Raw genomic sequence first — 15,389 nt, 5'->3', positions numbered from 1 at the left:
TCTACAGTAGAAGAAACTGAGATTTAGAAAGATTAAGGAATTTATCCAAAGTCAAGTAGACAGTAAAGTGCCAGAGCCAGAACTTTCTGGTTTCTTTATACATGTGCTGCTTAAATCCACCATGCTCCATGACCACATACTGAACACTTAATCCAACTGGGATTCTTAATCCAACTGGGAATCCAACTGGGGAAAAGTCATGTTATTGCTGACAAGTACAATTGGTAATAATGTAGAAAGAGGTTATGTTAAAACCATTGCTGCTGACTAGGGGTTCAGAAAGGGATACAAAAACCATAGCATCAACAACAAAAATCTTCATAGCACACATTCTGCCAATATAGGTCTTCCATGACTCAAAAGAATAGACTTCCTAATCCCCTAAGGAAGAGAAAGGTTGAGGAATATATAGGTCTAACCAGAAAATTTCTAGGTGGAATATTAAGGAGGCTGAAAGGGTGATGGAGAAACATAAAACATTTATTATATGCTGGCATCCAGAATAATATAAACTCATTATAGAACATATTATTGTTAAAGAAAGGGATCAATCAATATTTGTTGTCAATTATGTGTTAAACCCTGTGGTAAGTACTTTAAGAAAACCATAGACTTACACATTATCAGATTCAAAATTTTATTAACCACTTATATTTATAATTTTAAAATTTATGTACATACTTAACCATATTATTACATATGACCAAACATTAGTACATCATTAAAGCTCAAGATATTTCACGGGATTTAAAAAAAAATTATTATGAAATCACACAGCCTCCTTTGAGTTCCTTGAAGGGATTTTTGTCCTCTGGGATACCCTTTACTAATGGATCCTCCCCAGATCTTTCTTCAACATAATCCCTGACTTCTTCACAACATTTGGACACCTTAAAGCAAAAAAGAAAGAGATGATTAATTTGGTTTAATAGAGAATACTGCAGAATCCAAGAATGAATTTATAATAATCATTTTGTGTGTGTGTGTGTTCTATCTTTTTAATGTGATTCTGCTTTCTGCCAATGCATTCATACTTTGTACGAGAGAAGAATATTGACAGCGGCTCCCTCCTCTGTCCCTGGGGATATCTTCAAGCTAAGGCTAATCAGCTGGCCAAACTCCAGCTAAGGGTTCTCAGCAGATACTGCCTCCATCCTCTTTAAAGGAGACAGGATCCAGGGATCAGAACACAGCTGACAACACAAGTCAAGAATGTTACCAGAGTAAGCATTGATTAAATGTTTTTCCTCATTCCAAAAATGTGACCTGTGAAGGTGGAAGGGAATGAATAATTGTTAAATTCCAGGCTTATCACCACTCCTGGATTCTCAGAAGTAATACACTTGTAATTTTATTTTAAGCTTGTCTAATGATTGATCATGACTGTGAACTTGAAGGTAAGCTCCAAAGGGATCTCTGGCTGATTTGTTCACATGTATCACAGGCATCTAGAACATAACCTATTTATTTGTGTGTGTGTATGTGTGTGCTCAGTCATGGCTGACTCTTTGCAACCCCGTGGACTATACAGCCTGCTGGGCTCTTCTGACCATAGAATTTTCCAGGCAAGAATACTGGAGTGGGTTGCCACTTCCTGCTCCAGGGGAACTTCCCTCCCCTACATCTCCTGCATTGGCAGGCAGTTCACTATGCCACCTGGGAAGACCCCTACATTTTATTGGTGTTCAGTAAAAAAATAATGGCTGAACCAAATCATTTGTTTTGTTTATGAGCTTGCTTCTTAGTCATCTGCAACATTATAGTAATGACTTCGTGAAAAATCAGGCTTTAGTATTTTAATTAATGGACTCAGTCAAAGCCTGTTAATGTACCATATAACATACTGTTTAGAGAGAGGCAAGGTTCTATACATGTGTAAATATAAGTGTGTATGTTGTGTATATGTATACATATGCATATACACACATGGGACCACATTATTCATTCCTTTTAATTGTCAGCTTGTTTTGTTTTCACTTAATACATCATCATGACATTAACACAAAGCTGCTTTATTTTTGGCAGTCCATGAAGTAACCATTCCGCAAGTTATCTAAGGAATTTGTTGTTTTGTTTTAATAAAATCTTCCTGCCATTTTTTCATGGAAGTTCTAAGCAACATGAGACAGAAGACTTAAAACTACTTATAACTCTGCAAACTCATTATCTGCATTTTAGAACAAATCATTTCTAACTGGGGGGAGGGCACTGGTCAGGTGGCTCCTTCATAGGACGATACTTGGAGTTTATGCACACATTTGAACAATATCAGTTTGAAGTATGCAATGATTTAGAATCACTTTTTTTCCTCCTCAAAATTTAAACTTGAGATTTAGATTCACTTTTTCCCCTTCTTCCAAACACCAGCTCTTTGAGCCCCAACCAGATGTCAGCAATAGGAATCAGTGAGGGTTAGTTTTGACAGGGTCTGGTTAGGCTCTGAGGATTCAGGAGCAATAATTACCTACAATCTTATGTGAGTGTATGTGGTTCAAAACTCTATTATAAGTATATACAGTATAATACAAGTTTACACAGCATGGTGGAAAGAACATGGACACTGGATTCAGGTGATCCTAGGTTTGATTTTGGCTCTGCTCACTTGCCAGCTGTGTCCTTATTTAAAACAGTTTATCTAAGGTTTAGCTACTTCATCTATGAAATAGAAGGAACACAGGTTGCATTAAATACCTGGCATAGACAGATAGTGAAGTGAATGGTAGCTATTAACTACAAAGATTGCCTTTCGTTTTTGCTTATTATATTCACAAATTTTTAGTCATCACAAATTTTTTAGAAATTGGATGCCAAGAGTTGTCTTAGTTTAACAATGCTGCTGTTTAGTCGCTAGGTCGTGTCTGATTCCATGCGACCCCATGGACTGTAAGCTGCCAGGCTCCTCTGTCCATGGGATTCTCCAGGCAGGAATACTGAAGTGGGTTGCCATTTCCTCCTCCAGGGAGTTTCACAATGCTACCACCTTGATAGCAAGGTTGAGGCATATATGGATCAGTCTGGTTCATATATCACATGCCAATAATAATTTTTAAGGTAATAATAATTACCTATTGTTACTATTCCCATTTTATAGAAGAAGAAATTGGCATAGGTAAGTGAGCTAATTTAAGTGAATGTTACACAGGGAGAAAGTTGTGGAGCCGGAATTTGAATCAGATATGGTTCGAGAGGAGACCTGCTTAACCATACTATGATGGACACTGTGCCATCCTGTGTCAGAGTTCTGGGTTCAGGCCTGGAAAGTTCTAAGTGTGTGTGTGTGTTTGTAGTTTTGGCAGTCTGATACTAAATTAAATTGACTTCCAAGAGCAAAGCACATTGAGTAATAGGAAAAGGAACCACAAAGCCTGACAAAATGGGGATGTTTGTGATGTTTATGCAAAATAATAATTCCCAGGTGAACCTGCCACAAGTGAACAGTAAACATGAAGATGACCCAACTGCATATAAAACAATCCTGGCTATATAAATAACAAAACAGCTTTTGGATGTTTCAAGTATAAAAGAAAAAAACATTAACTCCTTTATCTCAAAAGTTTATTCTCCCACAAATTATAAAGATAAGAATTTTAACTTTTTTGGTGTATGTTCCAAGCTTTTGTGCTGTTTGAAGATTTAATTTTTATCTTTACAACAAAGGATGTTTTGCCTGTATGGAAAGGGCAACAGGGAAGTTTGAGACAATTATAAACATAAAAGAAGCCAAAATTCCAACTTTTATTGGGAGTGAAAGTTTTGAGCAAAGTTTGAAGATAATGCAAACTCCTTTTTTCACTTTGGCCTGATAAAACTAGTTTTTTTTAAGAAACATGAAATATACTCTTATGACTTGTGGAGGGGTTTTTGTTCTACTGATGTTCCTAAAACAAAGAGATCTGAAATGCATATCTACATTTTCCAAGCATCAGTCACTGTTTGTTTAGTGGAAAGCTTTATTTCTTTGCCATTTCTGCTCCTTCTAATGGCAGAGGACTTCGGGTAACGGTTTTTAAGATCTGACAAATGTTTTTAGGAGAAACCAGGGCGTTCTTGTGCCTGACCTCATTTTTATTTTCAAAGAAGGAATAGAATGTACTCATTCATTACTGGCCATGACAACGCTGGAGGGGATGACGTCCTGGCTAAGAATATTTGAACAATATCAAATAAAGAGAAACATCAACTTAGTAAGGTAAAAACAAAATGCCTATATGCATTGCTTTACTTTATTGCTTAGCTAATAAATACGATGTCTCATATTCTTCATTTTATTTTTCTCTCTCCACCCCCTTTAAAAAAATAATCTATAAAAATGTAAAAACATTTTTAGTTTAGTGGCTATACAAAAAACAAAAACAGGCTAAGGGCTGGATTTGGCTTTATGGAACATAGTTTTCCAGACTGTTAACTTTAACTCTAAATCAAAAGATAATTATGATTATTAATTTCCTAATTTCTGATGAATTTTATCTGAACAACTTATTTTCAACTATACTGAGCTTCTCCAATGAGTGATGTGAAAGAGGAAAAATAATTTTCCTTCTACACTTCTAGCTTCTTAACTGAGATTACTCTGTAATAAGAAAGGCAGATTAACAGGAGAAAAACAAGTTTAAATGAAAAATGTTTATATCCTCTGTATACAAGGGAGAAACTCAGGAAAACTGAGGAGCTTCCTGAATTAGTCCAGTCACCACCTTAAATACTACTACAGTGAAAGACAAAAGAAGATGGTGGGTGTGGATGAGAGGGTTGTGGACAGCCAGTTATGAGCTTACGATAATTATCAAACCCTTACCCTAAAAAGTCCCTGGAGGCTCATATGGTAAAGAATCTGCTTGCAATGGAAGAGACTTGCATTCAATTCCCAGGTTGGGAGGATCCCGTGGAGAAGGGAATGGCTACCCACTCCCTCCAGTATTCTTGCCTGGAGAATCCCATGGACAGAGGAACCTGGCAGGTTATATCGTCCATGAGGTCTCATGGAGTCAGATACAACAAAGCAACTAACACTTTGCATTACCTTAAAATAATTCATGACAGCCTATCCCTTAAGGACAAAAATTTCCCTTTCTTATGTGAGAATACAACCTCTTGGCTACACCCTTAGAAGCCCCTGACTTTCTCTTCCCTGGAACACTCTTCAAGTTTTACCCAAATCTGTCTCCTGAACTGTAATATTTAAGAGCCGCAAATAAACATTTTTCATTTAAAAAAAAGAAAAAGGGATAAAAGAAAAGCACAATGTCAAAAATAAAAAGAAAATAAAACAAACAACAGGCCCAAATGGAGTCACTTGTGCTAAGCCCCACATAAACAAAAAAGAAAAAGGGATAAAAGAAAAGCACAATGTCAAAAATAAAAAGAAAATAAAACAAACAACAGGCCCAAATGGAGTCACTTGTGCTAAGCCCCACATAAACAAACCAAAACTTAATATCTAATTTAACTGCAGTTTCAACGTTTCCCAAGAGTAAACCTAACACACGGGAATTTCCCAGTCTGCGTGAGCTAATCTGCATGAGAGACCTCCTGCTCTTCCCCCAAAGGAAGTTGCTCCTGCCTGAAATAATTCTTCCTTTGTTTACGACTTCCTTGTCCCACCCCTTTGTGCCTATAAAAACCTTTCATTTTGCACAGCTCCTTGGTGAGCCTTTCTACTTGCTAGATGTGATGCTGCTCGATTCATGATTTATTTAATAAGGCCAATTATATCTTCAAATTTACTCAGTTACATTTTGTATTTTAACAACAGTAAACAAGGGGATGGTGGTTAAGCAGATTTAAATCCTGTGTTCCCCACTGATAAGAGTTTCTAGAGACTAAGAGTCATTCTTCTCCTCCTGATACAGAGGAGTGAGTGCTTGTATGCATGCTAAGTCGCTTCAGTCATGTCCGACTCTTTGCAACCCTATGGACCAAAGCTCACCAGGCCCCCCTGTCCATGGGATTCTCCAGGCAAGAATACTGGAGTGGGTTACCATTTTCTTCAGGGGATCTTCCTGACCCAGGGATCGAACTCACATCTCTTATGCTCCTGCATTGGCAGGCAGGTTCTTTATCACTAGTGCCACCTGGGAAGCCCCACAGAGAAGGAGACACCCTTACCAATGGAGATTTCCCTTACGAATAAAATTCAAAAGAGAACAGCAGTTTACCATCATTCTTTCCAGTGTCACTTCTTTCTTGAGCTGCTCGACTTCCATCTTCAATTTGTCCTTTTCTGTCAGGTCCTCAATATTGATCACGGGCATCTTTTGCCTGCTGAAAAAGTAGAAAGTTTTATACACCTGAATTGTTAGACTCACTTCAAGTTAATGTAAGCCAAACTTTCCTTCAGCTCTGAACTTACCAAGCGAACTGTTAACTTCCTTTGATAACCAATTTCTCTTGAATGCTCTGCAAACAATATTAGACTACGCACTAGCCCTGAGATTTTAAAGCTTTCTTATAATCTTCACTAATATGCTTAAGTATTTAACTCTAAACACCTGCTACTAGGTTTGTGGCGGGAGGTCAGTTTAGTCAGTATATAATCTTAAATATCCAGTGCGCCACCTTTTCCCTGTTTCTTGGCACAATGTATAAACTTGAGGTTCCAACCCTCATCTCCAACTCCAAAACCCTCCATTACATGATTTATGCCATTTATGTTAGTTTGAGGTCACTGAGGACTGCCCATTAATTCTCTAAATCACTAGAGTATTTAACCTGGTATTAACAGAGAAACATACAAAAAGTAACATCATAAGCCCCTTATAAATAATGGATTGACATATGAACAAATAGGATGAAAAAACAGCAAACAAATAACCTTGCTAGTTATAAACAAACTAGTATATTACTTAGATGATACCTGGAATTTTTTTTTCTTTTTGTATATTACTGTCACAATGAATTGGATAGCAAAGATGAGCAAATGCAGCAGGTTAAAGGGGACATGGTGAGTCTGATCTCCTGATGTATATTATAAAAGAATTAGGGCAGTAGCAATGGGAAATGGGAAAGATGGCATAGTATTTTGGGCAATGGGAAAGATGGCATAGTATTTTGGTGATTCCTTTATGAAACTGCCTGGAAAATATTTCATTGTATCCAAGTGGCATCAAGCTTTGTAATCTATCCTCTTTTGGTCTTGTCTTTCTATTTGTGTCTCTAATCCAACTTTTATGACAACATATTTTTATGAAAGTTAGATACTCTTGGGTCATATGTTATTTTAGAAAAGAGCTTAAAGTCATACATATACATAAAAATATGCTATTAATCATATGTTAGCAATTAATTTATTTCCTTGCATTTATATAGTATTTTCATTTCCAAAACATTTGAGGAAATATTTTCCTTCTTGGTTTTATAATACTCTGTTCTTCTCTGAATAAAAAAGAGAGAGGTTAGCCTATTTTTAGGGATAAATATCTACTGATACCAACAGAGAGGTAGAAGAGAAAACCCAATGGATGTGCGTGTGTGTGTTAATCACTCAGTCATTGTCTGACTCTTTGCAACCTCATGTACTGTAGTCTGTTAGGCTCCTCTGTTCATGGAATTCTCCAGGCAAGAATAATGGAGTGGGTAGCCGTTCCCTTCTCCAGGGGATCTTCCTGACCCAGGGATCCAACCCCAGTATCCTGCATTGCAGGCAGATTCTTTTTCATCTGAGCCACCAGAGAAGCCCATCCAATGGATACCCAAAGCCAATATTTCCTATACTTTTAACTTTCAGTTTGCATTTTTTATTTTTTTCTATTCTATGAATCCCACTGTGCAATTGTTGTTTGGTATTTGAAAGCCCATTCTCAATTTTATTCTTACCTTCCTTCTCACCTCCTTTAGACTATCTGCAAAAATTCACAAGCACATCTGTTTCTCCTGATCATTTTTATCTGTTGACATTGTCCTTTGCACAACTTTTCCCCATCTTGGAAAATGTTTTCCACTTGGCAACAGCTTTGAAGAATCACTTTAGGAACTTGTTAAAACAGGAGCCCAACTTAAGAGGTTTTGATTTAGGGTAGGGCTTAGAATTTCATTTTCTCTATTGCAGAGAAGCCTTACCATATATTGGCAATAAAATGATCATTCACTGGCACTTGCTAGCTGTGTGGTCTTGATCAAGTTCTATAACCTCTCTGCGACTCATTTCACTAGGAAATAGGAACAATAATAGTATCTACATTGTAGATTTCTTTGTTTGAGAAGAATAAAGATTGTATAACACTTGGAGCATGGAGCAAGCACTCAGTACATGTTAGCTGATGTTACTCACTTAATCTGTACCTCTAGACTTTCACACTGTGCTGTTATACCTGTCACTTGCTGACACGTGGCTTTAAGAGTGCTCTTAAAGGGTATCACATGGACATGATTTAGGTCCTTTAATACCACATGTAGTAGATGCTGTTGGTGCCCTTTCCAGACTCCTCTTTCTCTTTCCAGGGTGGGTTATTTATCCCTCTAGAAGCTGTGGGTATTGACACACACCTTTGCTTATGTTTTCCCTTGGCTGATGAAAACCTTTAACTGATGATATCTGGCAGATTATGACAGCTGGCCCCTGTGGGTGTCCTGTAGCAAATGGCTGCCTGAAGTGGGGTTCTGATAGTCCAGACCACTGTCTCTGGGCTGAAAAACCTTGATATAATTGAGCTGAGAGACTTCCTGAGTATCCTATGGGTTCAGGATGAAGCTAGACTTCTGAAACTACATCTTTTCATACCTTCTCCTTCTTCATCCTGTTTTCCTCATCAGAGACCTCTCCTGAGCACTCACCCTCAATAAATCACTTGGAAAAGGGTCTCTATCTTAGGCTCTGCTTCTGAGACACACTGAAACACAATAGATTATAAGAGCTTTTATGTATGTCCTTACCACTGTGTATTGTTTTGTATATTGTTCAGATACAGAAGAGAATAATGAAGTACTGATAAAGCCACTTGCAACCTATGTCAGAAATATTTACCTCGACATAGAGAAAAGCTCAAGATGTTGGAGAGGAGGAAAAATAATTTTCTCTCTACCCTTCTAGGTTCTTGGCTGAGACCATCCTGTAATAAAAGATTAATAGAAGAAAAATGAACAGAAGTTTAGTAACACATATACCTCCTATATACATGGGAGAGACCCAGGAAAACTGAGTAACTTCCCAAAATGGCCCAAGCCACCACCTTAAACACTGCTTCCTGCTAAAAACAAAAAAAGATGTTGTGGAGGGGGAGGAGGAGTCAGTTATGGGAGGTATTCAGGCAAAGCACAGTAAACAAGGGTTATGAGATATGAGTTGCTGTCTTCTCCATTGATAAGAGTTTTTGGAGATTTAGACTCATCCTCCTCTTTCTGGTACAGAGAGGGAGACACCATTACAAATGGAGATTTCCCTTAGAAATATAAATGTCTCATATAAAAGAATAACTTCTACTTAATTTTCATGGCTTCTCCTATATCTGCTGTTTCTTAAAAATAATCAGCTCAAAATACCCCTTATGCCAGAGAGTCATATTGTGAGGTCGCATCTTATTCTCCCTTCCAGTACCTAACTTCACATTATTAACAAATGATTTCTTAACTCTAAAATGCTCTGGTTCACCATATTTAATAACAATTTAAGCAAAACACACTTCATTTGATGTGAATCTTAGAAGGTGAATCTTCAACAATTTGAGAATGCTTGCCAAATTTGATACCACAGGTCTTGTATGGAAAAATTCAAAGAGTGAAGATCAAAACTCTGACCACCCTCAAGGACACCTAGATACACAGAAAAGCACAGCCTATATTATCTGCATGGAGATATATATATATATATATCCATGCTCAGAGTTGTAGTGAAGTCAAGGATTTAAAAGAATTTAGATATAATATCATAGAATTACTTTTTAAAAAGTTTTATTGGAGTATACTTGATTTACACTGCTATGTTAGTTTCAGGTGTACAGCAAGTGAATCAGTTATATACATGTATATACCCACTCTTTTTTTGATATTCTTTTCCCATATAGGTCATTACAGAGTATTGAGTAGAGTTCCATGTGTTATACAGCAAGGTTCCTATTATCTATTTTTTTATAGTAGTGTGTAATTTTCAACACAGTCAAAGACTATGCCAAAGACTTTGACTGTGTGGATCACAATAAACTGTGGAAAATTCTGAAAGAGATGGCAATACCAGACCATCTGACCTGTCTCTTGAGAAACCTGTATGCAGGTCAGGAAGCAACAGTTAGAACTGGACATGGAACAACAGACTGGTTCCAAATAGGAAAAGGAGTATGTCAAGGCTGTATATTGTCACCCTGCTTATTTAACTTATATGCAGAGTACATCATGAGAAACGCTGGGCTGGAAGAAACACAAGCTGGAATCAAGATTGCCGGGAGAAATATCAATAACCTCAGATATGCAGATGACGCCACGCTTATGGCAGAAAGTGAAGAACTAAAGAGCCTCTTGATGAAAGTGAAAGAGGAGAGTGGAAAAGTTGCCTTAAATTTCAATGTTCAGAAAACCAAGATCATGGCAGCTGGTCCCATCACTTCATGGGAAATAGATGGGGAAACAGTGGAAACAGTGGCTGACTTTATTTTTTTGGGCTCCAAAATCACTGCAGATGGTGATGGCAGCCTGAAATTAAAAGACACTTACTCCTTGGAAGGAAGGTTATGATCAACCTAGATAGCATATTTAAAAGCAGAGACATTACTTTGCCAACAAAGTCCATCTAGTCAAGGCTATGGTTTTTCCAGTGATCATGTATGGATGTAAGAGTTGGACGGTGAAGAAAGCTGAGCGCCGCAGAATTGATGCTTTTGAACTGTGGTGTTGGAGAAGACTCTTGTGAGTCCCTTGGACTGCAAGGAGATCCAACCAGTCCATCCTAAAGGAGATCAGTCCTGGGTGTTCATTGGAAGGACTGATGCTGAAGCTGAAACTCCAATACTTTGGCCACCTTATGCGAAGAGTTGACTCACTGGAAAAGGCTCTAATGCTGGGAAGGATTAGGGGCAGGAGGAGAAGGGGACGACAGAGGATGAGATGGTTGGATGGCATCACTGACTTGATGGACATTGGTTTGGGTAAACTCCGGGAGTTGTTGATGGACAGGGAGGCCTGGCGTGCTGCGATTCATGGGGTCGCAAAGAGTCGGACACGACTGAGCGACTGAACTGAACTGAATTTTCAACACAAATCTCCCAATTTATCCCCCCCCCACCTTATTCCTGGTAACCACAAGCTTGTTTTCTACATCTGTAAATCTACTTCTGTTTTGCATATAAGTTCATTTGTACCTGTTTTTTTGATTCCATAAATAAGCAATGTCATACGATATTTGTCCTTCTGTGTCTGATTTGCTTCGTGCAGTATCACAATCTCTAGGTCCATCCATGTTGCTGAAAATGGGCATTATCTCGTTTTTATTATGACTGAGTAATATCCATTATATATATGTACCACATCTTTTTTTTCTATTTATGTTTTGATGTTTCCATTTATGTTTGGAGGTTGCTTCATGTCTTGGCTATTGTAAATAGTGCTGCAATGACCACTGGGGTGCATATATCTTTTGGAATTATGATTTTCTCCAGGTTTATGCCTGGGAATAGGACTGCTGGATCATATGGTAGTTCTATTTTTAGTTTTTTTAGAAATTTGTTCTCCATAGAGGCTGTACCAATTTACATTCCCACCATCAGTGTAGGCAAGTGCCCTTTTCTCCATAGCCTCTCCAGCATTTATTGTTTGTAGGTTTTTTTGATGATGGACATTCTAAGCAGTGTGAAGTGATACCTCATTTTAGTTTTGATTCTTATTTCTCTAATAACTAGTGATGTTGAGCATCTTTTCATGTGCTTTTTGGCATCTTATCATCTCATTACTATTTATCCCATTTGCAGATGAGGCAAAGGGGATCCAGAGAACTAAAGTGCTCCAAATCACACTGTTGGTAAGAGTAGAGCTGGGGTTATAACACAAGTGTTTGTTTTCTGGTATGGGATGGTTTCCATTCTAGCAAACTACTCCCAGTTACCCTCTTCAAACTAGTTTAAAAGATTGGATTTGCTTTTCTTTTATGTACTCCATTACTCCAGAATTACTTAGAGAAAGAAGGCACAGAGTTGACAACCAAGGGCACTAGCCACCTCCACCCCCAGCTTTCCCATTACCTAGGCCATATTCTCTAAACTTTGAGGTTTGGGCCACCCTCCACAGAAAGTCCTAAGAGGTGCTAGATCAGACTGCTGGACCTACTATCAAGTATCCCCACCCCAACCTTCACCAGAATATAAAGGGAGGGCTGAAGACTCAGAACAATAAGTCCAGGTAGCAGGTACAGCTAACTCAAGGAAGAAAGATACTCCCATCAGGTAAAAGATACATCACCTTTTACCTCTTCCTCCACCCTGCACTACCATCAGACGAGTTAAGGTCCACAAAAGCCAAGAAGAGTAGAGGAGGGGAAGAAAGTATGTTAGAGTTGTACCCCATCCACATAGCACTGATTCTCAGTGGGAGCAATAGTGCCCCTTAGGGGGCCTTTTGAAATTGCCAGATTGTTTACAGTTTTCACTGGTTTTGTAGGTATGGGTGAAGGATGTTGAGGACAGAACTGTGTAGAGTAGCGTGTTGTTTTAGTTGCTAAGCCATGTCTGACCCTTTTGTGGCCCTATAGGCTGTAGCCCACCAGCCTCCTCTGTCCGTGGGATTTCCCAGGGAAGAATACTGGAGTGTGTTTCCATGCCTTCCTCCAGGAGCTCTTCCCACCCCAGGGATCAAACTGGCATCCCCTGCACTGGCAGATGGATTTTTTTTTTTTTTTTTTTTTTTACCACTGATCCATTGGGCTTCCCAATAGAATAGGGTAGCTTCAGTTCAGTTCAGTTCAGTTGCTCAGTCGTGTCCAACTCTTTGCAACCCCATGGACTGCAGCATGCCAGGCCTCCCTGTATATTGCCAACTCCCGGAGTTTACTCAAACTTATGTCCATTGAGTCAGTGATGCCATCCAGCCATCTCATCCTCTGTTGTCCCCTTCTCCTCCAACCTTCCATCTTTCCCAGCATCAGGGTCTTTTCAAATGAGTCAGTTCTTCGCATCAGGTGGCCCAAATATCAGAGTTTCAGTTTCAGCATCAGTCCTTCCAATGAATATTCAGGACTGATTTCCTTTAGGTTGGACAGGTTGGATCTCCTTGCTATCCAAGGGACTCTCAAGAGTCTTCTCTAACACCACAGTTCAAAAGCATCAATTCTTCGCCGCTCAGCTTTCTTTATAGTCCAACTCTCATATCCATACATGACTACTGGAAAAAACCATAGCCTTGACTAGACGGACATTTGTTGGCAAAGTAATGTCTCTGCTTTTTAATATGCTCTCTAGTTTGGTCGTAACTTTCCTTCTAAGGAGCAAGCATCTTTTAATTTCATGGTTGCAGTCAGCATCTGCAGTGATTTTGGAGCCCCAAAAAATAAAGTCTCTCACTATTTCCACTGTTTCCTCATCCATTTGCCATGAAGTGATGGGACCGGATGCCATGATCTTAGTTTTCCGAATGCTGAGTTTTAAGCCAACTTTTTCACTCTCCTCTTTCACTTGTGTCAAGAGGCTCTTTAGTTCTTCTTTGCTTTCTGCCATAAGGGTGGGGTCATCTGCATATTTGAGGTTATTGATATTTCTCCCGGTAATCTCGATTCCAGCTTGTGCTTCCTCCAGCCCAGCGTTTCTCATGATGTACTCTGCCTATAAGTTAAATAAGCAGGGTGACAACATACAGCCTTGACATACTCCTTTTCCTATTTGGAACCAGTCTGTTGTTCAAGGTCCAGTTTTAATGGTTGCTTCCTGACCTGCATACAGATTTCTCAAGAGGCAGATTAGGTGGTCTTGTATTCCCATCTCTTGAAGAATTTTCCACAGTTTTCAATAGAGTAGCTTAGGGTCTCACTAATATCTTTCAGAGTTCCATAGGTTTCTTGACAATTTATTTAGAATTAAAGGAAGACCCTTTGGTGTAGGAAATGGCAACCCATTCCAGTATTTTTGCCTGGAGAACCTCATGGACAGAAGAACTTGGTGGGCTACAGTTCATGGGGTCGTGAAGAAGTCTGACATGATCTAGTGACTAAACAATAACAAGGACAGTGTAAAGTTAAAAAGCTACTTGTCTTCTGTTTGCTTTTAAACATTATAGATTAGAGTATTTTGAAGAAAACTTGACTAACAAAACATTCAACTTGTAAGGACTATATTAGAGAAAATTACCACAATTAAGTTTTAAAAGTCCTTTGTTTTGTACAGAGGATCAATCACAGATTCTTTGAAATAGAAATGTTGTTAGGACACCCCAAATATGTTGATTCATAAACATTCAGTTTGACACATTTTTAAGACACAAATCCACTCTGTCACGTACAATAAACTCGTAATCATGGGTATAAACTTTCTCTTCTTGTACTTTTCTTTTTCATCTTGACATTATACTTGGAACTATTAAAGAATAATAGCTCACATTTTTATTCATTTGTTCAATAAATATTTACTGAGTTCTGTTATGTGCCATATAGTATTCTGGATTCTTGAAGGTAGAGCAGAGGAAAAAAAAATCAGAACACTTACATTCCCATGAGGGAGACAAATAATAAACAAGATTTAAGAAATTAAATGTAGCAATATATTGTAAAAAGTGTTAAGGGGAAAAATATAAAACAGAAGGAAAAGGAAATGTCAAGAGAAGTTATTTCAGTCATTGAGAGAGTGGCCGGGGCAGGCTTCTCTGAGACAGTGCTATTTGAATGAAGACCTGAAGGAATGATGGCGTATCTAAGAGAACACTGCATGTATCTAAGAGAAGGTGGTAACAGGGATCAGTAAGTGCAAGGAGAGCAGTGAACCAGTATTAAAGTGATGAGTCAAGTGAATGTGAGAGAAGAATAGCATGTGATATCAGGGATCGCATGGGTCTTTCAGGCCATTGTAAAGACTCTGGCTTCATTATGAGTGACAGGGAACATGGGAGGGTTTTGAGTAATACAGTGATATTATCTGTCATATATTTTAGCATCATGATTATGGCAGCTATTTTGAGGTTAGAACATAGAGGGCAAGGGGAGAGGCAGAGATGAGGCAGTTTTAAGGTGAGACACGATGGTGACTAAAATCAGAGTAATCAGAGTGAAGGTGGGGACATGTGATGAGATTCTAAATATATTTTGAAAGTAGAAATAATAGGACATGTTGAGAGATCAGATATAGGAAAAAAAAGAAATAAAGAGTTAAGGTAACTCCAATGATGAGTTTGAACAACTGAAAAAGGAATCTGCTATTAAGTTGGTGCAAAAGTAATAGCGGTTTTGGACCCTGAATTTTAAATCTTTATAACTAAGCTCAAACACATCTTTA

General features: G+C 38.4%; 1 protein-coding gene across 1 annotated transcript; it reads right to left on the bottom strand.

Moving 5' to 3' along the window:
- Positions 1-761: 761 nt before the first annotated feature.
- Positions 762-6,251, bottom strand: GNGT1 (G protein subunit gamma transducin 1). Its single transcript, XM_081531468.1, has 2 exons — positions 6,156-6,251; positions 762-890 (listed from the first exon to the last, which is right to left on the bottom strand). The coding sequence occupies exons 1-2, from the start codon at positions 6,249-6,251 to the stop codon at positions 762-764; spliced, it is 225 nt and encodes a 74-aa protein (XP_081387594.1).
- Positions 6,252-15,389: the final 9,138 nt, after the last annotated feature.

The sequence above is a fragment of the Giraffa tippelskirchi genome, chromosome 10, assembly GCF_054371585.1.
Source record: "Giraffa tippelskirchi isolate mGirTip1 chromosome 10, T2T-mGirTip1v1.2.pri, whole genome shotgun sequence".
Taxonomy (NCBI): Eukaryota; Metazoa; Chordata; class Mammalia; order Artiodactyla; family Giraffidae; genus Giraffa; species Giraffa tippelskirchi.
Note: the sequence above shows the minus strand (reverse complement) of the source record. Positions and strands in the feature narration are given on the sequence as shown.

Coding starts and splice junctions, on each gene's coding strand:
- GNGT1 (XM_081531468.1), bottom strand. CDS start 6,251: ATGCCCGTGATCAATATTGAGGACCTGACAGAAAAGGACAAATTGAAG. Junction 891..6,155: donor TGACACTGGAAAGAATGATG/GTAAACTGCTGT, acceptor TTTTGCTTTAAG/GTGTCCAAATGTTGTGAAGA.